General features: G+C 48.1%; 1 protein-coding gene across 3 annotated transcripts in view; it reads left to right on the top strand.

The window, feature by feature from the left end:
• CCDC150 (coiled-coil domain containing 150) overlaps window positions 1–27103 on the top strand; it is a 133651-nt gene that overhangs the window by 18951 nt on the left and 87597 nt on the right. For 2 of the 3 annotated variants that reach the window (XM_056565628.1, XM_056565627.1), the window contains exons 2-7: window positions 262–410; window positions 5864–6078; window positions 8047–8225; window positions 10551–10619; window positions 11120–11236; window positions 11311–11440. In XM_056565628.1, coding sequence (XP_056421603.1) covers window positions 265–410; window positions 5864–6078; window positions 8047–8225; window positions 10551–10619; window positions 11120–11236; window positions 11311–11440 — 856 coding nt within the window. In that variant the 5' untranslated portion in view covers window positions 262–264. Of the gene's footprint in view, window positions 1–261; window positions 411–5863; window positions 6079–8046; window positions 8226–10550; window positions 10620–11119; window positions 11237–11310; window positions 11441–27103 lie in introns of those variants that run through there. The other variant, XM_056565629.1, reaches the window with a different exon arrangement.

Raw genomic sequence — 27103 nt, forward strand, 5'->3', positions numbered from 1 at the left:
AAAAAAACTCTTAGATGACTTTTGGTGTTACTGTTGTCGGGGGGACAAAAAAACAAAACAGCGAACTTTTGACTTGTAATGTAAACATGCCAAATGTTTTGATCGGGCAAGATGTCTGCTAACACCCCCAGCGATCATTAGATATCCAGGTGAAGCGAGCAGCAGCACGCTTCACTCCCCGGATCAATGCCCATTGCAGGAGAGAAATGCAGATAATATGATGGGGAAGTCATTTCATGTCATTTTTCTTGCCGTACACAGGAGATGGCACAACCAGTGATCTCGTCACTTACTATTCTTCCTACCGCTCCTGAGACCTTCTCTGTACTAGAGCAGCGAATGCGTGTAGCAGAGGAACAAGCGGAGTCCCTGATCAGTGATCTGCAGGCACTAGGTGTAACCAGCCATAGGTGAGGAGATTTCAGCATTCACATTATAGCCATTTCTATAGTCATAGACATATGGGATGTGTCAGAGCTGTCTTTTGTTTGCCATGGTATTTGGAGTGCTGTAAAAGTGACACATAAATAAATAACAGAAAAAAAAACACATATGGATCAAATAATGGAAAAATAATTTTATTAAACAGAACTGCAAAAATGTACATACATTTAAAAAGCAATAAAAAATGGTTAGTGAACAATAGAGCAAAGATATTGATGGAGGTACAAGTAAAATCCACCCCTTAGGCTGCTTTCACACTATGAGCATTCATCCGTTAATAAACATCGTTTTCTGTGTAAAAACGGACTAATAATAACGGGTGCTAATGGCTGAATAATGTCCATCAAAATAAAGGGCATATTCAACCGTTAAGACCAGTTGTAACATCCGTCATGTATGGCCGTTTTAACACCTCTACCTACAGACTCCCACAGCCAGGACTACTTCTACTCCCATCATGGAACAGACTTGTTTCCATGATGATGGTAGTAGTTCCCCAGCTGTGAGAGTCTGCCGGTGGATGGGGAGGCTACATTAGTGTTTGTACTACTACACTCATCATGGAACCAACTGTGTTCCATGTTGGGGGTTGTAGTACAGGGGCTGAGGGATTGATCGCACCGGGTCTCACTTCTGAGACCTGATGCAATTAGAAGTTATTAAACGGGAGCGGGCGGCATGCTCCTCTCCAGCGATGTATGATGTATTTACTTTCATTTTTAAATTCCCCCGCCAGGATGCCCTGAATGGCCGGTACTGAGGAGCCAATCAGGGCTCCCGGCGGGGTTCTTAAACTTCAGTGCGTCCCCTTAAGTATAGTCATTTTATTACCTCCATGTGGTATGATTCCCCCCCCGCCTGCTGCCCAGGCATCTTCTCATCTTCTAGCACTGTCACAGCTGTATATAGATGGCTGCGGTGGTCAGACATATATCCATATGTCTGACCCCCACAGCGCTTCTATAATCATATGCCTTGGCAGCGCTATAAATGAAAAGTATCGGGCCAGATGCGCTGCTGTTAGAATACTTTTCATTCACAGTGCTGCAGATGCATATAATTATAGAAGCGCTGGGGGGGTCAGACATATAGCGTTATCTGGCCCCCACAATGCTTCTATGGCCGCTGCAGCACTATGAAAGACAAGTATTCTTTCAGCCAGGGCTGTGGAGTCGGACAAAATTTTGGGTACCTGGAGTTGGAGTCAGCAAACAATACTCCGACTCCTACTAAATTTAGATTGGAATAAAAAAGCAAGTTTAAATGTCCCAATTCACTAAAAGTTATAATTAATGACTTCCCTACTTTAAAGGAGTAGTCCAGTGGTGATTCAGTGGTGAGCAACTTATCCCCTATCCTAAGGATAGGGGATAAGTTGCAGATCGCGGGGGGTCCGACCGCTGGGGCCCCCTGCGATCTCCTGTACGGAGCCCCGACAGCCCGCGGGAAGGGGGCGTGTCGACCTCCGCACGAGGCGGCGGCCGACACGCCCCCTCAATACAACTCTATGGCAGAGCCGAAGCGCTGCCTTCGACAATCTCCGGCTCTGCCATAGAGATGTATTGAGGGGGCGTGTCGGCCGCCGCCTCGTGCGGGGGTCGACACCCGCTATCTCGGCGGAGAGACTGGCCCCGTACAGAGAGATCGCAGGGGGCCCCAGCGGTCGGACCCCCCGCGATCTCAAACTTATCCCCTATCCTTAGGATAGGGGATAAGTTTTTCACCACTGGACTACCCCTTTAAGAATAAAGACCAATGCATGCAGTGCCTCACGTAACCGCAAAACGAACATGTTTATTCTTCAAGGAATGTATAAAATACATTTGTATATTAATACAGAGGAGTGGAAGTCGGAAGTACAGAAAACTCCGGAGTCGGAGTTGGAACATTTATCTACCGACTCCACAGCCCTGCTTTCAGCAGCAATATATATATATATATATCTCTCACAGCAGGGGGCAAGATATATAGATCCATATCCACAGGTGAGATGTGCTCTGGCACTGCTCTACTCAGGTGCTTCTCAAAACTTCCCTCCACTGGTGTAGTATCCGGATCCTGCAGTGTAGCGTGGTGCTGACATGTAATCTAGCAAGTCCATAGGATACAGCAAACAGAAGATAGGATATCGCACTCACCAATACTGAAAACTTCTTCTTTATTATATTTACTCACATTCAGGGAACAGACTTGGACATACAGCAGCAGGGGTGTACAGAAAGGAGGCGAACGTGATTTCGTGCCTGCTGGCACTTCCTCTGTCCTCAACAGACGTATACCCCCACGGCCATTCTATCTGTCCCCACCGCAGCGCTTCTATTTGAAAACCCAGCCGAGAGCCCTGAATGGCTCCTCAGTACCAACCATTCAGGGCTCCCAGTGGGGAATTTAAAATGAAAGTAAAATACATTGTACATCGCTGGGGAGCGGAGCATGCTGTCCGCTCCCCTGTGTAATAACTTTTAATTGCATTGGGTCTCAAAAGTGAGACCCGGTGCCATCAATCCCTCATCCCCTGTACTACAACCCCCATCATGAAACAGACTCTGTTCCATGATGGGGGTTGTGGTACAAACACTAATGTAGCCTCCCCAGTTGTCTGCAGACTCCTGCAGCCGGGGAATTACTACCCCCATCATGGAAACAAGTCTGGACCAATATGGGAGTAGTAGTAGTCCCTCAGCACTGCAGGAGTCTGCTGATGTCACCTCTTCTGAGCATGCTTAGAAGTAATAACGGGATATTATAAACCAGGTGCAAACGGATGACATAAAGGCTCATCCGTTTGCCATAGACTTCTTCAATGTTAAAAATAACAGCAGTTAATTTACCCGTTTCTTGTGACGGAAGAAAAATTTGTGAATTCCGGTAGAAGACAGACATGGTCGCACATCTACAATCTTGCACAATGATCTAATTGCTTCTCAGCATAATTTCAAAAACTAACAGGTTGTTAGTATACACGTTTTGATCAAAAAGTACAAAGCCCACTCGCCACGTCAAGGCCACCTATTCAGAGTGGGTCCCTAACGTCCCTAGCATAAAATGGTGTCTCACTGGGCGGCGACCACCACCGCCGCGACACCAGTGCCCACAGGGGGAACGACCCACTGGCAGAGCGGCCCCAATGCCACTCAAACCAGTCCATGGGTCGCACCTCCCCACAGACACGGCGCCACGGCAGCAACAGACGCTGCACAGCACCACACCAGTGTGAACAGGGTGCTACAGCTCACTTAATTAGTGTATGTACCGTTTTTTCTTCCGTCACAAATAACGTTTGTTATTCATGACTGGCTATAACGGGTCATAACGGATAATCAAAAAATCCCATAGACTTGAATGGGATTTTGTAACGGCTGTTTAACATCCGGATTTAAGGATTTTCCAACAAAAGTTTATAACTGGTCTTTTAACGGAGTAACTTTATAGTGAGAAAGGGGCCTTAGGTAAGTATAGCTAAATAATTGAAGGTATACTAACCCTTTCCAACTGTGTATGCATTTGTGAAATAACATAACATAGGGAGAGAAGCCTAGCAACATGAATGCGAAATCCAAGAAACACAGCACCAGTCAGGTACACGGATCTTTAAAAAGCTGGGTTGTCTTTATTATCCCAAAATCAGAGCAACGTTTTGGCAGAAATAGTCTTTATCAAGCATGCTTGATAAAGGCTATTTCTGCCGAAACGTTGCTCTGATTTTGGGATAATAAAGACAACCCAGCTTTTTAAAGACCCGTGACCTGACTGGTGCTGTATTTCTTGGATTTCGTGTACAATTTTCCTGGGCTGGCGGCCTGGGCAAGCACGGGCACAGAGGTCGAGCTCCAGTGCTTTCCCCCACACCTCTTATACCCATCTACCTAGCAACATAAATTTACGCATATGGCCATCGCAGCTAAAGAAAACATGATGGATAAGAACCAATGCTGTGTGCAAATAACAATAAGAATAATTACCAAGTGGTACAGCAAGTCAGACCTCCAACGTTTCACCAATCCGGCTTCTTCCAGGGCATCTCGTTGTGTTATTTGCACACAGCATTGGTTTTTATTCCTCATATTTTTTTTTTTTAGCTGTGATGGCCATATGCTTATATTTGTTACTAGGCTTCGCTCCCTATGTTTCATAAAATTTTCATTACTTGATCCATATATGTTTTTGTTCTGTGATTTGTATTGACTATTATTATGTAGGATCCTGAATTTTTCAAGGCACTTTTTGGTATATGGCATATTGCAACATAACAGATTCACACTGGGCGGTGTGATGTTTTTGGCTCTTAATGCGTTCATTATAGAGAGGTCGCCTATAAAAGCAAAACTTTTTCTTATTTAAACTCCTTGTTTTGCTATAAAATGTCAATACACTAGTAATAACAACCCTATCAAATGGTTGTTGTTAATAATGTGCATATACATACATACAAGTGGGGCGCCAAAAATGTCTGTTCTGGGTCCTCTTCTGTTTAATAAGTTTGTAACTGACCTAGCAGAATGTTTGGTATTTATTGCCAAAGGCACATAAATGTACAATGGGATTGATATTCCTGGAGATGTCTGTAACATGGCATTACTGGATTTGGGGAAAATGTCATTGTCATTTATGTCTCATGTCTCCATTTCATGTCTCACCATTCACATTTTATGTCCCATTTCAGGTTTATCCAATACGGTGTTGGGGTGCGTAGGTAATCATTAAAAAAAAAAAAAAATATTCTTACCAGGCCCTGTCCCCCATTGGTCTGTTGCCAGGGGCCAAGTCCTGAGAAAAAAAGTAAGGGAACTCATCCAAGATTTCCACTCCAAAGCTGGTCCTGCAGGATTCCTGCTAATCGAAATGGTGAGCCTGCTGTGGAAAAAGTGCAGGAGCTCAGTTCCCACACATTCCTGCAGGACTTGAACCCTGTCTGTCGCAGATCCCCTTATCCCGTTCTGTGCGATTCCAGTGTCTACTCTCTGCTTCCAAGACAAGCAGCTGGCTGCAGGACTTTTCCGCTCCGCGTTGTCCTGTCTTTTGGTCAGTGAACTGCTGAGTGGGAAGGTCCTCCAGCTAGCTTCTTGTCGCGGGAGAAGGAAGCACAGAGAAGACACCAGGGCTGATTGGAGCAGAATTTTATTAGTGGCAATACAACGAGGGACTGGGGCTAGGTAAGGATCAGATTTTTTTTTTCGGACATTTTTTCCCTGCAATCTGTAGTTCAGATTGTGATGGAATCCCGATTAACAAGCAGAAAATAGCAGTTCAGCTCATAGTAATAAATGGAAGAAATCGTCTTGGTTAACTGTAAAGTGCAGAAATGCCCAAAGCACTAGAAATTTAGAACAGAACAATACAAAAGATGGCAAAGTCCTCTTTTGTATTGTTCTGTGATAGAATCCTATTTCACCTTTTTGTTGTGTTTTATTTCCATTAGATTCACAAAACTAAAAGTGTCAAAGTCTGCTGAACACATTCGACCAATCAGCCCAGTGAAGGCTTGGTCAGTGTTCACTGGAGATGGTGATACATTATGGAGAAACTGTGAAAACCTTGTCACCCGCATGTGTCATATGGAAAGCATGCTACACACTTTGAAGCTTAATGTTTTCCGACTGCAGACAGATCGGGAATTGAGCACAAAACACTCAGGTATGGAAGAACTAGACAATAACTTACTTAAAACTAACACAACATAACATTAGATACAAACGAGCGGGCACTCGCCATTCCCGTGGCTGTTCAGGGTCAAGATTCCATATCGCAGGGAGGCTAGTACGGACTAGCAGGGGCGCTTACAGCGTCCCTGCTAGTCCGTACCAGCCTCCCTGCGATATGGAATCTTGATCCTGAACAGCTATGGAAATGGTGAGTGCCTGCTCGTTTGTATCTAATGTTATGTTGCATTGATATACCTTCACCTGTTGGAGCAGAGGACCTCCGGTGTGAATCTTAATTCATATAGCTACAGCCGCTGTGTTTGCTACTTTATGTTTTTCCAGTGCCTGCAATAAGAGTATACCCTGTGTTCTCAGACTATATCTTTGCACGAGCGATTATAACTAAAGGGTAGGAAATGCAGAATATAACATTTTTGCATCTTAACGACCATGGACGTGTATACTCGTCCATGGGCCGTTAACTGGGTATGACGTCATACCGGCCGGCCACCAGCTGATTCTTGTAGCTGGGGGGCCGGCGTTAATAGCCAACATGAGGTGATTGCCTTGGGCGGCTATTAGCCACTGTCAAAGCTTTTAACCGAAAAATGTACTGCGTAGAAACGGAAGCCCCCAAAATTTACAAAATGGTGTTTTTTCTTACATTTTGTCGGACAATGATTTTATTTTCCTGTTTCGCCATAGATTTTTGGGTAAAATGACTGATGTCATTACAAAGTAGAATTGGTGGAGCAAAAAATAAGCCCTCTGATGGATTTTTAGGTACAAAATTGAAAGGGTTATGATTTTTAACCCCTTAACGACGCAGGATCGCGGCGATGTGCGGTATTAACCCTTGAGAAACGGCGGTCAAAGCTGACCGCCGCTTCTAAAGCGAAAGTGAAAGTGACCCGGCTGCTCAGTCGGGCTGTTCGGCACCGCCGCGGTGAAATCGTGGCGTCCCGTACAGCTGGCAGGACACCGAGAGGGCCCTTACCTGCCTCCTCGGTGTCCGATCGGCGAATGACTGCTCCGTGCCTGAGATCCAGGCAGGAGCAGTTAAGCGCCGATAACACTGATCACAGGCGTGTTAATACACGCCTGTGATCTGTGTAAAATATCAGTGTTATGGGACCTATAACACTGCAAAAAAAATTTAAAAAACAAGTGTTAATAAAGGTCATTTAACCCCTTCCCTAATAAAAGTTTGAATCACCCCCCCTTTTCCCATAAAAAAAATAAAACGGTGTAATAAAAATAAACATATGTGGTATCGCCGCGTGCGTAAATGTCCGAACTATAAAAATATATCATTACTTAAACCGTACGGTCAATGGCGTACGCGCCAAAAAAAGTAAAAAAAACGCATTTTTGGTCACTTTTTATACCATTAAAAAATGAATAAAAAGTGATCAAAAAGTCCGATCAAAACAAAAATCATACCGATAAAAACTTCAGATCACGGCGCAAAAAATTAGTCCTCATACCGTCCTGTACGTGGAAAAATAAAAAAGTTATAGGGGTCAGAAGATTACATTTTTAAACGTATAAATTTTCCTGTGTGTAGTTATGATTTTTTCCAGAAGTGCGACAAAATCAAACCTATATAAGTAGGGTATCATTTTATTCGTATGGACCTACAGAATAATGATAAGGTGTAATTTTTACCAAAATATGCACTGCGTAGAAACGGAAGCTCCCAAAAGTTACAAAATTGCATTTTTTCTTCGATTTTGTCGCACAATGATTTTTTTTCCCGTTTCGCCGTGCATTTTTGGGTAAAATGACTAATGTCACTGTAAAGTAGAATTGGCGACGCAAAAAATAAGCCATAATATGGATTTTTAGGTGGAAAATTGAAAGGGTTATGATTTTTAAAAGGTAAGGAGGAAAAAACGAAAGTGCAAAAAAAACTGAAAAATGCTTGGTCCTTAAGGGGTTAATAATATTATATTCCTAGATGAACTTGAGGGTCGATTGCTTCAGATGCAAGAAGAGCACGCTCAAGAACTGAAAGAAGCACAACTGGAAGTAATGAGGCTGCGCCAAAGGTTAAACTGTGCAATTGAGGAGCTGGAAAGAGAACTGGAAGCCAAAGAGAGGCTGAGCGCAGCTCTGGAGATTGCCACAACCACCAAGGTCCAGTGTTCTGGGTGTATCATACCTAATGATTATTGCTTGCTGACTTTATTTTGTTAACCCATATTAACTAACATTGTTATATCCTATATAACGTAGATAATACAGAAAGCTTCTAGTTTGGGAATTAGTTTATTATCAAAGGACATTTGCAGCAAAAGACAACTTATCCCCTATAAGGGATAAGTGTCTGATCGCTGGGCGTCCGACTGCTGGGATCCCCTGCAATCTCCCAAACGGGGCTTCCGCATTGCCGCTCTATGTGAGTGGCTAATGCACATAGCATCGACCTCTCTGAGGTCGACAGTACGCCCCCTCCCCATATAGTTCTATAGGAGAGGCACGAATGCTGCTTCTCCCATAGAGATACATGGAGGAGGCATGACAGCCGCGATGTCACGCTGTGGCCCGGCACACCTCCTGCACGGGAGAGTCGTGGCAGAGCCGTGGCCCCATGCAGGAGATCGCGGGGGGTCACATCGGTCGGACCCCCCGCGATCAGACACTTATCCCCTATCCTGTGGTAGGTGATAAGTTGTCTTTTGCTGCAGATGTCCTTTAAATGCTTTAGATGTGATAGGGATATATGAGAATAGACAAACTGATTGTCCAGTGTGACATCGTTAAAACATTTTTAAGCGTTATCCTTGATGCATGAAACACCATATTGCAAACACAGATAAGTGGCATGGATGAGTTTTTGGGCAGCAAAAGCTAGTATGAAGGAGGTAGAGCACCATGCATCTTGCTCTTCTGCCGGAATAACTCAATTTAATTAGCATATTATGTTGTATATTCCCTGCTGGGATAATCCGTTGGGGCTCAGTAAAGGGATGATCACACTGCACTGACTTACCTTTGGTTTATACACTGTGAATGCTGGGACTGTAGGTTTTAATTATTCTGCACATATTTTTTCCAAAGCATGTGAGTGGGATATAAGAAAACAGTTTACAATGTCAATGAATTCTGTCTAAATGCTCATAAATAGTGACATAAAAATGTGTGAATATGGCCTAATAGCCTGGATATCTGCTGATCATCTGTGCTATGTGGACAGTGACTTAAAGGGTAGCTCCCACCATCCCTTTTTTTTTTTTTTCTGTCCCTGCCTATTGCCCATCTATCCCTAACCCCCTCCCTGCCTTTACATTTTTTTTTACTATATTAAAAATGCTTTTTTTTCTGCCTGGTAGTGTGCTCACTACCAGGCAGACTTCCCCGGCAGGCATGACGTCACTGACGCCTGCTGGGGGGCCTGACTTCCGCCCTTAGTTCAACTATACAGGGTGCCTCCAGCTGTTTCACCACTACAACTCCTAGCCTGCCCTGACATCTATTGGCTGTCAGGGCATGCTGGGAGTTGTAGTGGGGAAACAACTGTAGGCACCCTGTGGTGAAAACAATCTCAGCCGCAGCTGCCACAGATCCCGCTCCCCCAGGCCCCGCCGCGCAACACCCCCCACCCTTCTCCCTCCGCCCGCCCGAAAAAGACATTCCGCTCCCCCAGACGCCGCCGTGCAACAACCCCCTCCCTCCAACCGCCCGAAAAGAAGACATTCCGCTCCCCTTATAAGACCTCAGATCAGACTTGCCCATCCGGAGGATCAGCGCAGCAATGAGTGCGCGCGCTGCCTCCGGACGGGGTAACGGGGGCGGGGCAGCCTGACAGTGGGCAGTGCAGCCCCAGCTATCAGCGTGCTCGCTCTCGCCTGTTTGATTGACAGGCGGGAGCGAGCACCGCAGTGACTGGATTTCGACTCATTGCCAGGCTGAAATGAGTCGAAATCCAGTAGTGACGTCACTGCTGAATGCATTCGGCCACTAGGAGGGCGACCCCTAGTGGCCGAATTTAAAAGTGATTTTAAACTTGTTTAAAATCACTTTTTTTAATTAAAGTATATTAGAGATATGTTGTAGTACTTAAGTACTACAACATATCAATTTTTTTTACTTCATGACAGTGCCCATTTAACAATATGTTTACAGATAATAGCAAATCAAAGTGAACATTTATTGTTGTGGTGTAGAGGAAGGTTTTTCTGTGTAGAGCAGAAATTAACTGAACAACAGGGGGCGTGTCATTGAGGGGCGTGTCAGCTGCCGCTTCATGGGGTGGTCGATACGCCCCCTTCCCACGTACTGCCAGGGCCCTGTACAGGTCCCAGTGGTCGGAACACCTGCGATCTGAAACTTATCCCCTATCCTTAAGACAGGGGATACGTTTTCCAATCCTGGACTACTCCTTTTAATACCTGTTTAACCCAATAATGCATCTTATAGTCTTCACCTTCCCACAATATGTTTTTATGTTTTTCCTGGCAGACTGATGTGGCTATCGCAGCTGAGGATCTAAAAGCTGCAAACACGTCTATGAGGCAAAGGATAGCAAAGGTATTCATAGGGGTACAACTGTGGCGATATTACCTACAATTGTTTTTCTTCAGTCCTATACATCCTTACAATAAGCCATCAGTGGAGGTTTAGCCCCCAGAGTTGCTTGTGCAGAAGAAGTCTTTTCATTATTATCACAGATACAGTGGCTTGTCCGTATGGCCACCTGTTCCTGGTACCTGGTTTAATCTCATTCACTTGATAGGGCTGAACATGAAGGAACCTTAATTTTGCTAATTGCTGCCTGGGGCTCTAGGGGTTGGACTCCCAAAAATTGAACATTGATTGTCTATTGTTTAGATATATTAATATTTATAGTCCCCCAAAAACTTCTAACTGACATATAGTGAGTTATTTATTTATTAGGAATAGGGCTATAGACAGTATGGAGTATCTGAGACTAGGTAATTGGTTTTTAGGATCACGTGTGACATGCTGGTTATTATGGCCGTACATTACTGTCTTACTTGTTTTAGTAATGTTATGTTTCTCCTTGACAGTTACAAGACAAGTTATCACAAGAAGCTGCTTTGCGGGCATTGCTTGAGGAGGAGCAGGCAGTGTTGTTTCTTACAGTACAGGACATGAAGAACGTTGTAGAAGAGGAGAGGACACAGGTGGGCATTAGATGGATTTTACCTGTACAGATATAGCATTAATAGCACTGACATACTTTCTGTATGAATGTTAGGTTCAGGAGCTGCAGCAGTACTGTCAGAAAATGAACAAAGAATGCAGAGAAATGAAAGACAAATTAGAGAATGCGGAATCAAGGTGTCTGGAAGCTGAAAAGGGCAACAAGCAGTTGCGGAGTGAATTGGGTATTTATGTGAAAAACTAGATTGATTTACAAAACGTCCATTTCTCTATCGGCTCCATTGGGGGACACAGACCATGGGTGTATGCTGCTGTCTCTAGGAGGTTCGACACTATAGCAACAAGAGAAGTCGGCTCCTCCCAGCAGGGTATACCCGCCCACAGGCACCTGAGGTAATCAGTTTAAACTTAGTGGCCCTCATTTACTTAGAAAATCGGGTTGTAAGTCTATCTTGCTTTCTTACCCGACTGCTTTTTTCCCCTGATATTCATTATTATGTTGCATCCTGTTTGTCGCACTGGGTTTTGTTGGTTTTGGTTTCCAACTCCTCTGAGTTGTCGGGAAAAAATCCACAACAAATTCGGGTTGGAAACCTTTATAAATACGTGGGAAAGCTCAGAAATATCGGGTTATGCCCCTTTTTCGGGTTTGGGAGAATCCACATCGGGTCCGTCGGGGAAAAAAATGTTGCATCGTGTCGCAGACTGGCGCACGATGTCTGCAACATGTCGCAGACAAAGATGCGCCAAATAAACCCGACAAAAGAAGTCGGGTTTAGAATAGTAAATGAGGGGGCGTGGCCTGGCTGCTGAGGCGCATGGTCGCAGGTCTGTAGAGCTCCGCTGACAAAAGCCCGTTTAGCGACTAATATACAGCTCACCACCGCTTTACTCACCGGGACCGGACCCTTTGAGACGCCTGAGATGCCTGTGAGGAGGAAGAATCAAGTTCGCCACCGTTCCTTGGCTAGATTTCGCTTCTCACCGCGGGCGGCCTCGATCCAAGATGGCGCTGCGGATCTGCCGTCGCGGCCTTCGTCTCCCAGCTACAGTGAAGAGACAGCACCGCCACCTTCACTGCGCCGCAGATCTGCCTCTGACACAGCTCTGCACGATGCGGCTGAACAGGAGGCGACAACTGCAGGTACGGGGGTTGTAGACTTACCGGCAAGAAGTGGATCGGAGGAACAATGTGAACCCCGCAGCACCTGTTCATCCCCGGGAATCCCGGCCTGCTCCGGCGCTTTCCGGCTTGAACGCGCCTGTGTCGAGCCTCTCCTCGCTACCACAACGCAGTGGAGAGAGAAATCTCCCAGCGCCAGCAGCTGCGGTGCTCGGGGACCCTCTGGCAGAGATGCCCGTTATGAATACATCCCTAACAGACACAGCTATGAAAGACATGTTGATGCTACTACATACATCTTTCCTGCAGGACATTCATAAGCTGGTTAACCCTCTACAAGCCACAATACATGTGATGGGAAGCAGAGTGGACCACTTGGAAGATAAGATGGGAGAGATCGGAGAGTCCCACAATACCCTGATGGATATGCACTATGAGGTGGAAGATGAGGTGGCGGCGTTGCGTGCAAAAGTAGCGGATTTAGAGGACCGCAGCCGCCGCAACAACATCAAGCTGAGAGGCGTACCAGAGTCTGTTGCTCCAGCGGACATTCCAGAATATGTGTGCTCTCTTATAAAATTGGTCCTGCCAGCCTGTTCGCCACAAGAATTGATAGTGGACAGAGCACACCGCATTCCGCGACCCAAGCACCTGGATGACACAATTCCAAGGGATATTTTAGCCCGAGTACATTTCTACCATATTAAAGAGAGACTTATGGAGATCTCCAGACGCAATAATGGTTTACCTGCTCCATACCACCGCATCTCTTTATAGGCTGATTTGTCCGCAACAACGCTTCAGGCTAGGCGAGCACTATCACATATAACATCGGCTTTACGTTCAGCGAAAGTATTGTACCGTTGGGGCTTTCCGACTCGCCTTTTGATAAAAAAAGACAATGTCACACACGTGATTAAAACCACGGAGGAAGGTGAAGCCTTGCTGACAACTTGGAACATTCCTATTCAAGCATCAGGAGGGCAGCGTGGTAGGGAGCAGAGAGCCCGGGTCCAAAAGGAATGGGACACTGCTTGACGGCTCTTCGGTGGTTCTGTTTTTCATGAGAAAGCGGGCTCCGGCGTGCTGACTGTGTTCCTCAGTTCAGAGTGGACTCTGACCCCCACTCCATTGTGGATGGTGTTTCGTTAAAACCATCCTTGTCCTTGTGTTTTGCCCTGATGTGGCAAACCTCTTGTTACGTTTTTGTTTGTGTTTGTATTGTTGTTATTGGCAGCGTCACTACCCTAGGTCCATGTAATGTGCACAACTATAGGTTGACAGACACACGCTGGCTGGGAGGTGTGTTCTGTCCTCTTAAATTCTATTATTCGCTACGCATTCTCATAAGTATAGTTATTACCACAAGATAGTCATAAAGATAGTAAGTCTGAATGTGAATGGGCTTAATGCGCCGCATAAAAGAGCATATTTGTGGAAAGAAGTACACAAACTTAAATGTGATGCCGTTTGCCTACAGGAAACACATTTAGTTTCTAAAGATGCATTCCGTCTCTCACATCCTCTCTTTTCACATATTTTTCAGTCACACTATAGCTCAAAGTCCAGAGGAGTGGCCATTGCCATCAAGAATACTGTAGCTTTTACTCTGAAGATGGTAGATACAGATCCACAGGGCAGGTATGTACTTCTCCGTTGTGTCATTAATGCCGCCCCCTTGATTATAGTGGCAGTATACGCACCTAATTCTGGTCAACTCGGTTTTCTGAAAAAACTAATGAGGCTAGTGCGCAGATCGCCATGGGGATCCTTATTACTGTGCGGGGACTTTAATTCTGTACCTGAACCTACTATAGATACTACTTCTACCACTCGCTTTCCTTCTCAACCCCTTTCCTCTTTCCTTTATGAGCATGACATTTATGACAGCTGGAGAATTCACCATCCCAAGGAAAGAGACTACACTTTCCATTCTATGGTTCATAACACATATTCACGAATTGATTTATTCCTAACTGACAGATCTCTTATCCACACTATCGTGAATATGTCCATTGAACAAATCAAATGGTCAGATCACGCTGTCATCACGCTACAACTTAAGGATACGGTCTCTTCACCCCCTAGTTATGCCTGGCGAAGCAACCCCTTTCTGTGGTCACATAATGAATATTCAGAAAGCTTAGCAAACAACATTACAGAGTACTTTTTCCTGAATAGCCCGTCCACGGAGGATCCTATTGTCTTGTGGAATTGCCACAAGGCAGTGGTCAGGGGACATTGCATACAATATGGGTCTCTCATGAAAAAACAGAGAGAAAAATGTCTAGAAGATACCTTACAGCGTCTTCGCCTCGCGGAACAGGCCAACCAGATAACTCCCACAGCTACTACAGCGGAGGAGGTGGCTGCTCTGCGACGTGACCTTCGCTGTTTAATGCTTAGCACATACGAAAAATCGCACCGCAAATTACAGGCAGCTTATTACTCTCAAAATAATAAATCAGGAAAGCTGCTGGCTCATAGGTTGAAAAAACGTCAGCAAAAGGCCCGCATTCCTTTTTTATTACATCCGCTCACTAACAACAAATTATACACACCAACAGATATAGCAAATGGATTTCTATCATTCTATTCAGGGCTCTACAACCTAAAAGATTCTGTCCCTCCTATACCTGATCTATCCTTCGCAACCTCGGCCTTCTTATCTACTCTCACTTTACCCAAACTTACCTCAGACCAGCTGATTTCTCTGAACGGTGATGTGACAGTGGAAGAGGTGGCTAAGACCATTAGATCATTACCTTCGGATAAAGCACCTGGTCCTGACGGATTCATTAATTCTTATTACAAAAAGTTTGCAAACTTTTGCAACTCGTCTATAAAAAGAGGAGAGTTTCCGCTGGAAAATTTACAGGCCACTATCACAACTCTCCCTAAACCAGGAAAGACCCCAGACCGGCCCCAGAACTTTAGACCAATATCCCTCCTGAACCAGGATATAAAAATTTTTGCAAAACTGTTGGCGTCCCGCATCTCTGCTGTATTACCCTCCTTGATATCTACTGATCAATCAGGCTTTGTTGCCGGTCGGCAGGCGCATGATAATAAGAGGCGCTTACTTAATATTTTGTCACATCTGGAGAGAAAGGGTACCCCTGCGGTGGTTTTGGCCCTGGACGCCGAGAAGGCCTTCGACCGCCTCCGGTGGTCGTATGCCTTCTCGGCCCTCTCACACATGGGCTTTAGCGGACCAATTTTATCAGGTTTGTCATCTCTGTATTCCAAGCCGACAGCCAGAGTGCTGGCCAACGGATCCTTTTCCAATTTTTTTTCTATAACTAACGGATCCCGTCAGGGTTGCCCACTTTCGCCACTCATATACATATTGTCCATGGAGCCCCTAGCCCAGGCTATCCGCCAACATCCTGAAATAAGAGGAGTTACTATTGGCGATAGAGAACATACTATCTCACTTTATGCAGATGACGTGATCCTCTCTCTCACGACACCAGTCCACACAATTCCGGCAGTCATGGACGTTGTGTATAGGTTTGGTGAACTATCCTATTACCTTCTTAACGCCACTAAAACGCAAGCTCTAGCAATTAATGTACCTACCCCTACACTTAACACTCTTCAATCCAACTATAAATTTGAATGGAAGACCACCGCGTTACAATATTTGGGCATAAAACTGTCTTATCCCCACAAATCACTATATCAAGAAAATTACATCCCTCTATTGACGAGTATAGCAACTGAAGTGGAAAGACTGACCAAATCTGAAATATCTTGGGTGGGTAGAGTTGCTACGTTTAAAATGTTCCTCCTTCCCAAATTTCTATATTTATTCCGTACTCTCCCTATTTCTCTACCACTCTCTTTCTTCCGCAAAGCTGAGAAACTATTGACCTCATTTATTTGGGCTGGAGGAAAACCAAGGCTCTCTGCGCATATTCTCACTAAATTGAAATCAATGGGAGGGCTGGGTTCTCCGAATTTAAGATACTATTATACAGCCACGTTGGTCTTGATGGCGCGACACTGGAGACAGAATAGGACGGATCTTCCATTGGTGGATATTGAAAATCACACCACTCATCCATATAGAGTGAGCGATTTGCTACATCTGCCCTACTGGTCTATGCCTAAGCCAGATCTCCCAAACCCACTAGTTAAAACCACCTATATAACTTGGACGAAATATTTACATAGACCTGGTATTGTGAATTCATCAAATTGCAAGGACAATCCGCTTGCACTCATACAAGCCTCTATCCCAGACATGGACCTAACATCTTGGATAGATAAGGGAATTACCTCAGTTAGACACCTTAAAGAAGGTTCTGTCACCATGTCCTTTTCCATGTTAAAAGAGCGGTATAGATTAGAAAACTATGAATTTTATAAATATCTCCAAATTAGACATTTTCTAGCAGGACTAAGACATGTGGATGCTCCTCTGGACTGCGCGGCTCTAAACCAATTATCTACACAAGTAAAAGGCATAAAACAATTTTATAATAATTTACTTTCGTATGACACCTTTACAAAAACTTATCCTCTGAGAGAATGGGAGAGGGAACTTAATCTTGAGGTCACATGTGAAGAATGGCAGGGAACATTCAAGGCTATTCATAGAGCATTCCAGTGCTCATCCCATTTAGAATCTGCTCTAAAAACTATTCTACGTTGGTATTATACCCCCGTTAAGCTTTGTAAAATATACCCAGATACTTCGGACAGATGCTGGAGGGGGTGCGGAGGGCGTGGTACCTTACTCCATCTGCTGTGGTCCTGCCCCCTACTCACATCCTTTTGGACATCATGTCAGCAACTGATCAGAATTCTATTTGGGAGACTGATTGTGTGGACGCCCCAACTGGTACTGCTTTTCTTGGGGGTTCAACGTATGCCGAAGGATAGGAGAGATTTGTTCTGTATTATATGCATACTAGCAAAAAATAGCAATAGTCAGCAACTGGAAATCCACAACGATACCCACCATAGAGACACTTATACAAAAGATAAATATGACACACGCATTTGAGAAAATAATAGCTCAGGGGGCAAACAGGTTTGATGCCTTTCTTATAAGGTGTCTCCCGTGGGCATCTTCTACCCATTGTAGATCACCGGACCAAGATAGGCCTCCGGTTTAGCGACACTGACGAGAACTAAGTATAAAATTATTCATATACCATTACCCATTCACCGTTAACATAACAGAAATCCTTCTTTTCATTCACAAGCGTGAGAATACATAAAATTAATGGTTGTGCACGACCTATATGTTTATAAAGAAACGAGGAGTGGCCGCTGCCGGTTTTCTTTTATTTTCTTGGTGTTATTTTGTCAGTTGGTATGTAGAATATGTATGACAACACAAATTGGGCACTGTTGTCGGGCGGAGTGTGACTACTCCACTCGGCTCGACCGATGGTATATGACTTGGTAAAATAATTAACAAATGACCCAATACCACAGTTTTGTATGTTTAATATGTGAAAAACTATAATAAAAATTATTTCTGAAAAAAAAAAAAAAAGAATAGTAAATGAGGGCCAGTGTCTTAAGGAGGTGAACATGGTCTGGAGTTCTCTCCAGACCAGGTCTTATGTTTTATTATTTTTCTAGTTAGGGATGTGTTAGTTTTTTATTCCTTTTTCTTTCATGTTTTCAGGTGGGGATTCAGGAACTGCGGCTCACTGTCTCTCCATTGCTATTGAGGGGGCACAGACATTGCGTATATGGGCTGTCAACCCCCTCTCGCCAACGGTGAGCGCCTGGGGTTGTACCTCATGGGTCCGGGTCCCCTATTTCCCTGCTCGCCTCACTCGCATTTGGTAGCTCGGCGTGATGCAGGTGACAGAAAGCTGACTGAAGACTTCATAGGAAGACTTCATGAGGTAAGTTCTTCTGACTGAGGTGAGTATATTCCCTTTCTCCTAGGTACAGCCTTGCAACCTCTGAAGACCCTCACTTTTTGCCCACTTTTTCTCAGGGGTTGGCCTGGACAGGTTTTTTTTTTTCTATATTTATTGAAAAAACTGGGGTGAGCAGGAGCATTTTTGGACTGGGGCACAGCTTTATTCAGAGGGCACTATACTTTTCACTTTCCTGAACGATATGTGCGTGTGTGGTGTGTATGTTTCTTTAAGCGGCTGACAGACGCTGCATTTTTACTATGCGGGCGCATGAAGTGCCGGCTTACTTTCACTTTCAGCATCATCGGCTGCCGGTGGCGTCTCGCTCGCTTCCCCGCAAATGCGAATGACTTGTGCGCTCGGGGATAGGAGCGGGGGTGGGCGCCATTACTGACCTTCTTGTCAGAAGCTGAGGGCGCTATAGCTCTGCCCCCTCTGTCGGGGCTTCTAAGAGGCGCGAATTAGCCTCCAATCAGCGCTGTGTGCGCATTGTAAGAGGCAGGGGCCAATCAGCAGTGCCCCTGCTCCTGGTCCGCCCCTCTTTTGCTATTGGCCGGCATTTCTCCCTTCTTTGTCTACACTAGAACGGAGTTCTCCTCACAGCAGCTGCCCTGGGGTCACAGACTTGGGCTGCACAGACAACTGGAGCGTTAGTTCATCATTTGGTCTGTAAAAGCTGAAATTCCAAAATGCCTGGTTCTGCTGAACCCATTTGCTCCCTCTAAGCAGTTAACTGGAGTGTTAACCACTCATTACATCTGTAAAAGCTGTATCTCAAAAATGTATTTCTGCTGAACCAGTTGTTCTGCCTGCTCCCTCAGACCCCCCCTGCTATTCTACCCCGGTTGTCTACCAGACCCGGTGAGTTCTGCCACCCCTCCAGCCTGGGTTCTCTCCCTCCCCCAGTCTATATCCGACTTGGCTCAGGTCTCCTTTTATGAGCCCCTCCGGAGGGTCCCAATCTCCACCTATACTGATGCTCTCGCAGAGTCATGGGGGTGTTTTTCATCGGACTCATCCTCCGAGTCTTCTGGCAGGCACAGGCGCTCCCCTCACAGGCATTGCTCCCCTAGAGGATGCTCCCATGGTCGCCGCTCTGGCTCTCCAGACCTGCGTACCTGGTCAGTCTCCCCCTCTTCCAGGGCCACCTCTCACGTTCCCATTCACCTGGAGAACTTGTGGATGCAGTTTCCGATTCAGCCTCTGATTCAGAGGACCGCATGGATATGTCGGACATGGTGCACTCATTGGTCTCGGCCACAAGAGACACCTTACATCTAGAGGACCCAGGAACTTCGGACATGGCTCCAGAAGTTTCCTTTAATCGTGCCCAACCTCCAGAGCTGCCTCTCCTCGTTCCCATTCTCCTGGAGAACTTGTGGATGAGGTTTCTGATTCGGCCTCCGACTCAGGACAACACGGATATGCCTGATGTGGTGTACTCATTGGTTTCGGCCATAAGATACACCTTCCATCTAAAGGACCAAGGAACTTCGGACGTGGCTCCAGAAGTCTCCTTTTCTTCGTGCCCGACCGGCACCCAAGACCTTCCGTTCTCACGCTGAATTTTACGCCCTGCTGGTATCCGCCTGGACGCACCCTGAAGGTTCAAGAGTGGTATCCCTTCGCTAAGGACCTCGTTGCTCGGTGGACCTCCTCTCCAACTGTGGATCTGCCGGTCTCCCGCCTCTCTAAGGCGCCTACGGGGCCTTTGGCTGATGGGGCTGCATTCAAGATCCAGCCGACATGAAGGTTGGAGACTTTGGCAAACTTTGCCTTGAGACAGCAGGATCTTCCTGCTTTTGCTTCGGCCTGGGGGTCAAGGGCCCTTTCAGTGTGGTCTCCCAACTCCGCCAGGGTAATCTTTAAGATTCCACTGGAGGATTTATTTAAGCTAGCCCGATGCTCCGCAGTTGGAGATTTTCTGTTCCATGCGCAGCCACTGTGCTGCCTTTGCCACAAGCTACCTGGTAGCCACCGTCCCTCCATGTGGCTTAAATCCTGGAATGTGGACGCCGCCTTCAGGAAGTGAAGTGTCGGGCGGAAACGAGTTCTTTATTACCTCTGGATACGGCTCACAGAACCGCTTTCCGTCGTAAGTCCTCCTTCGGGTTCTGCGGACCTTTGGTGCCACACAGGGTACCAACAAGGGGTCCAGCCGGGCGCCTTCACGGTAAGAGGGCTTCCTCCTTCCGGACCTGTCCCTCCTGGAGGTCAGCTATCCGTTCAGGCCGTTTTGCGACCCCATCAGGCACCCGGAGGCCTTCCTCGATCTGATGGGTTGCCCCCACCCGCCGACCTTTCTCGGGTGGTTGGTCGCCTCTTACTCTTCCGGGATGCCTGGACTACGCACATTCATTGTCCCGGTTCCTTCAGGGGAACATTTTTTAGGTTTATTCCAATCTCTTTGTGGTCCCCAAGAAAGGCGTTTCTGTTCTCCCAATCTTGTTTCTCGAGTATCTCAGCCAGCATCTTCTGCTTCCCATCCCGAATGGAGTCTCTCCGTTCGGTGCTGGCATCCCTGGTTCATGGGGAATTTTCGTTCCTCGGTGGACATCAAGGATGCTTGCCTCCACATCTCCTTGTTCCAGTCATCAGCGGTACCTCTGCTTTGCAGTTCCGGACAGTCATTTTCTATTGTGGCTCTCCATTTCGGTCTGGCCACTTCTCCGCGGACCTTTAACAAAGTCCTGGCGCCTGTAATAGCCCCTTTTACGGACAACAGTTGTTTCCGTGATTCCTTACTTGGACGACCTTCTGATCAGAGTTCCAGCCAGGGCCCAGATCCTGGAGAGTCTTGGTCTCAACCTCCAGACCTTGTCTCTCTTTGGTTGGATGGTCATTCGGGACACGTCCAACCGCTTTCCTGGGGCTCCAGTTCAACGCGGCCTCTGCCCGCTTTCAACTCTGCCGACCAATCGGCTTACTCTCTTATCAAGAGTCCGATGACTTCGGCACCCTGCTTCAGTTTCCATTCGCTTTTGCGTGGATGTCCTGGGTCGGTTAGTGGCGGCCGTGAAGGCCGTGCCATTTGCCCAGTTTCATCACCGACCTCCTCAATTGGTGATTCTCTTTCGATGGGACAGGTCTCCATTGTCAGTCGACAGTCTTGTCTGTCCCTTCTATGGTGGCTTCGTTTTCCCCCCCTGCTTTTTCGGGGGCGCTCCTTCCTACCCCTCCCTGCCAGTCTGTCAGGCTGGGGAGGTTTTTTCAAGGACCGGCCGGTCTGGGGCCTTGGTCCCTCGAGAAGCCCTTTTCCCCTTCAACATGTTGGGGCCTAGGGCAATCCTTTCTTTGCTTGCTTCTTGGGAAATTCCCTTCTGGGCGGAACTCGGGTTTCCGTCCATCTCAGCGCTTTTCATTCCGGGCGTTTCTGGGATGTGGTCTTTCTCAGCCGTCCAAGGCGAGTGGTCCCTACATACGGAGGTGTTTGCAGTGATCTGCAACCTCTGGGGCACTCCTGGCGTGGACCTCTGCATGTCCCGCCACAACCAAGCGTTCCTCTTTCTTGGTCGGGCTTTGCCCTACCTTATCTGTTTATTGGTCGGGCTTTGCCCTACCTTATCTGTTTCCTCCCCTTTCTCTCTTTTCGGGGTCCTGAGGAAACTCACAGCAGAGGGCGTTCCCGCCATTCTCGTGGCCCAGACTGGCCCCGGCGGGCGTGGTACGTCGTCGTGGTCAGGCTCCTGTACTACTTACCTCTGCACCTTCCCTATCGTCCAGACCTCCTTTATCAGGTCTCCTGTGCCACCCCTATTTACCATCTCTGCTTTTGACGGCGTGGCATTTGAGACAGCGGTTCTGAGGACCCGCGGTTTCTCTTCCCAAGTGGTTCACACCATGCTGAGGGCTCACAAGCCTTCCTCTGCAAAGGTTTACCACCATACCTGCCGCTCTTATTTCTGTTGAGGAGCATGGCGCTGCCTGTTTCCCCATATGCGGCTAAGGGACACGGGTCATAGAGTATGCTCCGCCAACCCCTTCCCGCCAACGGCCAGCGCTTGGAGTTTACACCCTGGGTCCGGGTCCCCCACTGCCCCTGCTCGCACCGCTATCTGTAGCCTTGTATGATGCAGCGTAGCCATAAGCTGGTTGAAGACGCCTGAGGTGATAGGTGAGTATAAAAAACTGGTGTCTTCAGGTAAGTAGGTATTCCCCCCCCCCCCCCATCCTCTCCCCCTCCTCTACTAAGGGACTCTGTCCTTTATTGGGGTTTATATGGGCACTCTGGGGGGCTGTGAATTTGTGCACTGGGACGGCTGACTGCCCTTGCAGCGGCTCTATCCCCACTTTTTTCTCCCCTGCGCACCTTTCACAAGGCACTAAGGGGTCAGCGGCACGCTGGGTGAGGGGGTAATAGCGGCACAGGCTTCGCCCTTCTTCTCCCCCGTCCCAGCGCGCGATCCAGGACATGTGCCGGACCTGGGGTGAGCCTCCTCGCCGGCTATTCTGTTTAATACCGGCCGGCACCCTATCTTACGGTGGCCTCTGCACCTTTTGGGCATTAAGGGGTCAGCGGCACGCTGGGTGAGGGGGTGATGGCGGTACAGGCTCCGCCCTTCTTCTCCCCCGTCCCAGCGCGCGATCCACATGTATGACCATGCTCACAGTGAGGTCATTTCAGTTCTCTCCTGTGGGTTCCCACGGTCCCTTCTAATGACCGGCGGGCACCTCCCGCAGCCATATCTCAGCGGAGCTGCTTCGCCGACGCTCTGGCAGAGCAGCCCTTTCGGCCTCACTAGGCCACGGCCATTTCCTTTTTCTTCTTCAGCGGAGTTTAGCTCCGCCCCTTCTCCACGCGCGGGGCAGCAGAGCGGCCACGTCGGACTCACTAAGCCGCGGCCCAGCGGGAACCTCCCCTCCCGGCTCGCTCGCCTACTTATGCCCTGCACAGTGTGGTGACCTGACAGGCCAGAGCGCCACTCCGCCGCCGCTGCTCTGGGGGCTACATGAGGTGGTGTCCTCTGCTGGTGCGAGGTGTCCAAAGGCACCGTTCCCTCTTAGGGATTCATACCAGTCAGTCAGACGGTGGTCTGCATGGTTTCCCTTAGCACATGTCCACCACCTGTCACAGATCACTCCACCGATGTATCTGCATCGGAGTTCCGGTACCTCCCTACTTACGAGGTGTCCGATGGAATGTCTCGCTGTCTGCTCTGGACCCTTACCAGTAAGCCAGACAGTGGTCTGCATGGTTTCCTCTGCCCTTTTTCACACGTCTCACGCCTCAGGTATCTGTGGCTACAGTTCCGATACCCCACTGCTTGGTGCGGTATATGGAGAACTGACCGATATGCCTTTAGGATCCGTACCAGTAAGCCTGACAGTGGTCTGCATGGTTTCCTCTGCCGCTTGTCACACGGCTCAGGTGTCTGTGACTGCAGTTCCGATACCCCACTGCTGGGTGCGGTGTCTGGAGATCTGTCCCGGTGTTTTTCACACGACTCACGGCGGTTGCGTTTGTGGCTGCAGTTCCGATGCCCCACTGCTGGTGCGGTGTAGTGAGAACTGACTGATGTGTCTTCGGGACCCTTACAAGTAAGCCGGACAGTAGTCTGCAGGGTTTCCTACATCACCTGTCATACAATTCATGGCTGATATATCGGCGTCTGGACTTCCGGTCCCTCACTACTGAGCGAGTTGCCGATGTTATGAATAGTTGTCTTTTGTGGATCCATGCCTGTAGTGATCTGCTTGGTGCCTACACCGTCTGTCATACATCAAACGGCTGATGTGTCTGCAGCTTGAGTTCCAGTCCCTCTCTACTAGGCAAGGTACTGATGGGATGCACATTCCATTGGGATGCACAGCTGTCTTCTGTGCGTCCATGCCTGTAAGCCAGACAGTGGTCTGCTTAGTTGCCTTCACCGCCTGTAATACATCAAATGGCTGAAGTATCTGCGGCTGGTTTTCTGGTTCCTCATTACTGAGCAAGGTGCTGATGGTACGCATAGTTGTCTTCTGCGGATCCATGACAGTGAGCCAGACCGTAGTCTGCTTGGTGGCCTACTCCGTCAGTCATACTTCTGGCGGCTGATGAATGTGCGGCTTGCGTCCTGGTGCCTCACTCCTGGTGAGGTGCCGATGGGCTGCATCGTTGTCTACTTTGGATAACAGTTGGCCAGACAATGGTTGGTGTGGTTAGCTACACCGCCTGTCCTACATCAAACAGCGGATGTATCTGCTTCTGTGTTTTCGGTCCCTCACCACTGTGTGAAGCGTCCGTCGGTGTGTTCCATTGTCTACTATGGACCCATATCACTAAGCCGGACAAGGTCGGTATGTTTTTCCTCCACTGACGGTCTTATGTCCACCGACTGATGTTTCTGTGGCTGGTGTTCGGGTGCCTCGTATCTGAGCGAGGGGCCCATGTAGTGACTAGTCTCCTTGGTCCTATACCTGTACGCCAGGTTGTGGTCTGCAGGGTTGCTGGCACCACTTGTTACACATTACTTGGCGGGTGTCGCTGCGTACCGGACCCACGGTACCTCACTACTGTACAAGTTTTCCGTTGGACTCTCTCGCTGGCCTCTAGGGACCCATACGGTAAGCCAGACAGTTGTTTGCATATCTTCTTCTGCCGGCTGTCACATGGCGGACGTTGTTTGCGGCTGGAGTTCCCCACTGTTGTGCGTGGTATACCGGAACTGTCCCAGCGTATTTCACGGACACTTTACAGGGTATCAGGGATGCTTCCACGGTCTCTCTGGTTCCCTCTCTCTCCCCAGGGGGCAGTGTTTCTTGGCCTCCCCACCTTCCTTTTCGGGTCCTCTACCATGCATTGTCTCCCCGTGGACGGTAGTCCACCACTGCCATGGTGATTCACATGTGACTCTCCGAGTTGCCTCATGTGCCTTATCCAATGCACTTCATACAGGGTTTTCTGCTTGGCCAGGTTCCTCCCTGCTTGCCTGTTACTCTGTCTATAGGCTGGCATATCTCTCGACTGTGTGTTTCCTGTGCGGGTCCCGACGTGACCACGGTCTCCTTGTCATGGGGCCGGACTGTGTCTGCCTGGGATCCTAATCTACCTGGTCACCTTCCCCTTTCGGCTGCTTCAGCAGCTGTAGTCTGGTGTCTCTCTTCCATGTGCAGTTCCGCGGAGTGTGTGCAGGTGGGTTCTCAGGCCCTTTTCTTCCTTGCAGCTTCGCTCTGTTCTCCCTTCTTGGGTTGCACGGTTAGTCTGCTGGGGCGCTCCTCCCCTTTTTGCTGCGTCCTTGGAGGTCTGCGGTTCTTTAGTGTCTGCAGTCCTGGTACGCCACTGGTTCCGTGGACTCCCCATGTCTGGGTTCCTGCTTATGCTAGGCCCGCTTGTCGGAGCAGAGCCCTCCTTCCCTTGACTCGGTGGGGTCGCCCCGGGGTTCCAGTGATTCGTTCCCGCAGTTCCAGAGAGACTGTGCACCTCTGTTCTGACATGGGGCCTGCCGGGGCACTTGTTGGTTCAGCCCCTCTCTGTTTTTACGGGTTCCTTTCTGGGGTCTCTGTCCGGGGTGACTCAGATACCTCTGGTCACTGTCTGGAATGGCTCTCAACTTGCCTCGTCTTTGTTGCCCAGCTTCAGTGTACGGGGGTCCGATACCTCTTGGGATGCAGGGGGTGGCTTGCCACTGGAGCCTGGGGGCTTCGCCCACCCAGTCATTGCATTCCCTGCTCCTTCGGTGCCTAGTGCAAGGGGTGCGGGAATCAGGGTGTTTGGCTTCGGTCTGTACTTTAGTTGACTTCTCGACCTCCCTCGTTTTTCCCTCCTTTGGGAGGGCCTATTTTGTTTTTTGGCTGAAGTACGTTCCACTGTGATCTCTTCTGCCTCGGCTCGTATGTTTCTGTTCTCTATCACAGCTTAGAACTCTCCCCGGAAGGAGTGTGTCCTTCTTACCTTTTTCAGGATCAGGGATACTGCATTGATTCCGCAGTCTTCTGGTGGGATCTTTCCTATGCCCAGACCCTGGGAGTCCAAGCTCTGTTCTCCTCGGCTCTCCCTTCATTCCCGTTCTGACGGGATGTTTCTCAAGGCTGCTCAGGTCTCCTCGGTCCATGGTTCCCTTATGGGGCCCTGTCCTGCGCCGCTGCGTTGCCTTCCTTTTGGGCAGCTTTCCCATGCCTTGAGCTTTCTGATGGCTTCTTTCTCTCTTTTTGATCCACGAGCTTGGGTCTCTACAGAGAACGGACCTTCCTTGGGTTCTGGGCCATCTCCTTGGTTGTGAAGTCTTCCGGGTCCTCCTTTTCTGGGCCCAGTGTGCCTTTGTCCAGGGGGCCTGTCCGCCGGCCTTCGGACATGTGAGTTCACTCTTGGGACTGTCTCCTTTCGCTGGTGGTTGTTTTTTCCCACCCTAGGGGACTGCTTTGGAACATCCCATCAGTTCGGTGTCCCCCAATGAAGAGCGACAGAGAAAAGGAGATTTTTTTTGTACTCACTGTAAAATCTCTTTCTCGTAGCCTTCATTGGGGGACACCGCACCCACCCATTTCTTCTTCTTTGTGTGTTTCTTGGGTTCTCCGGGATTCCTTTCTAGGGTCCTTCGGACGGGTTTTCTTGTGGCTTCTCCTACTGCTTTGTGACAAAACTGGTTGTTTCACTGCATGTGGGCGGGTATATCCTGCCAGGGAGGAGCCGACTTTCTTTTTTCCTAGTGTCAGCGCCTCCTAGTGGCAGGAGCGTATACCCATCAGTTCGGTGTCCCCAATGAAGGCTACGAGAGAGATTTTACGGTGAGTACAAAAAAATCTCCTTTTTTCCCTTGGGACTTACAATTGGTCTTAGGTGCTCTGCAGGACGCCCCCTTTTGACCCTCTCGGGGACATTTTTTTTCGCCTCCTTCCCCGGAAGGTGGCATTCCTTATTGCTCTTACCTCTGTTAGGAGGGTGTCAGAGCTGG

The sequence above is a fragment of the Hyla sarda genome, chromosome 3 (genome assembly GCF_029499605.1).
Source record: "Hyla sarda isolate aHylSar1 chromosome 3, aHylSar1.hap1, whole genome shotgun sequence".
Classification (NCBI taxonomy): Eukaryota; Metazoa; Chordata; class Amphibia; order Anura; family Hylidae; genus Hyla; species Hyla sarda.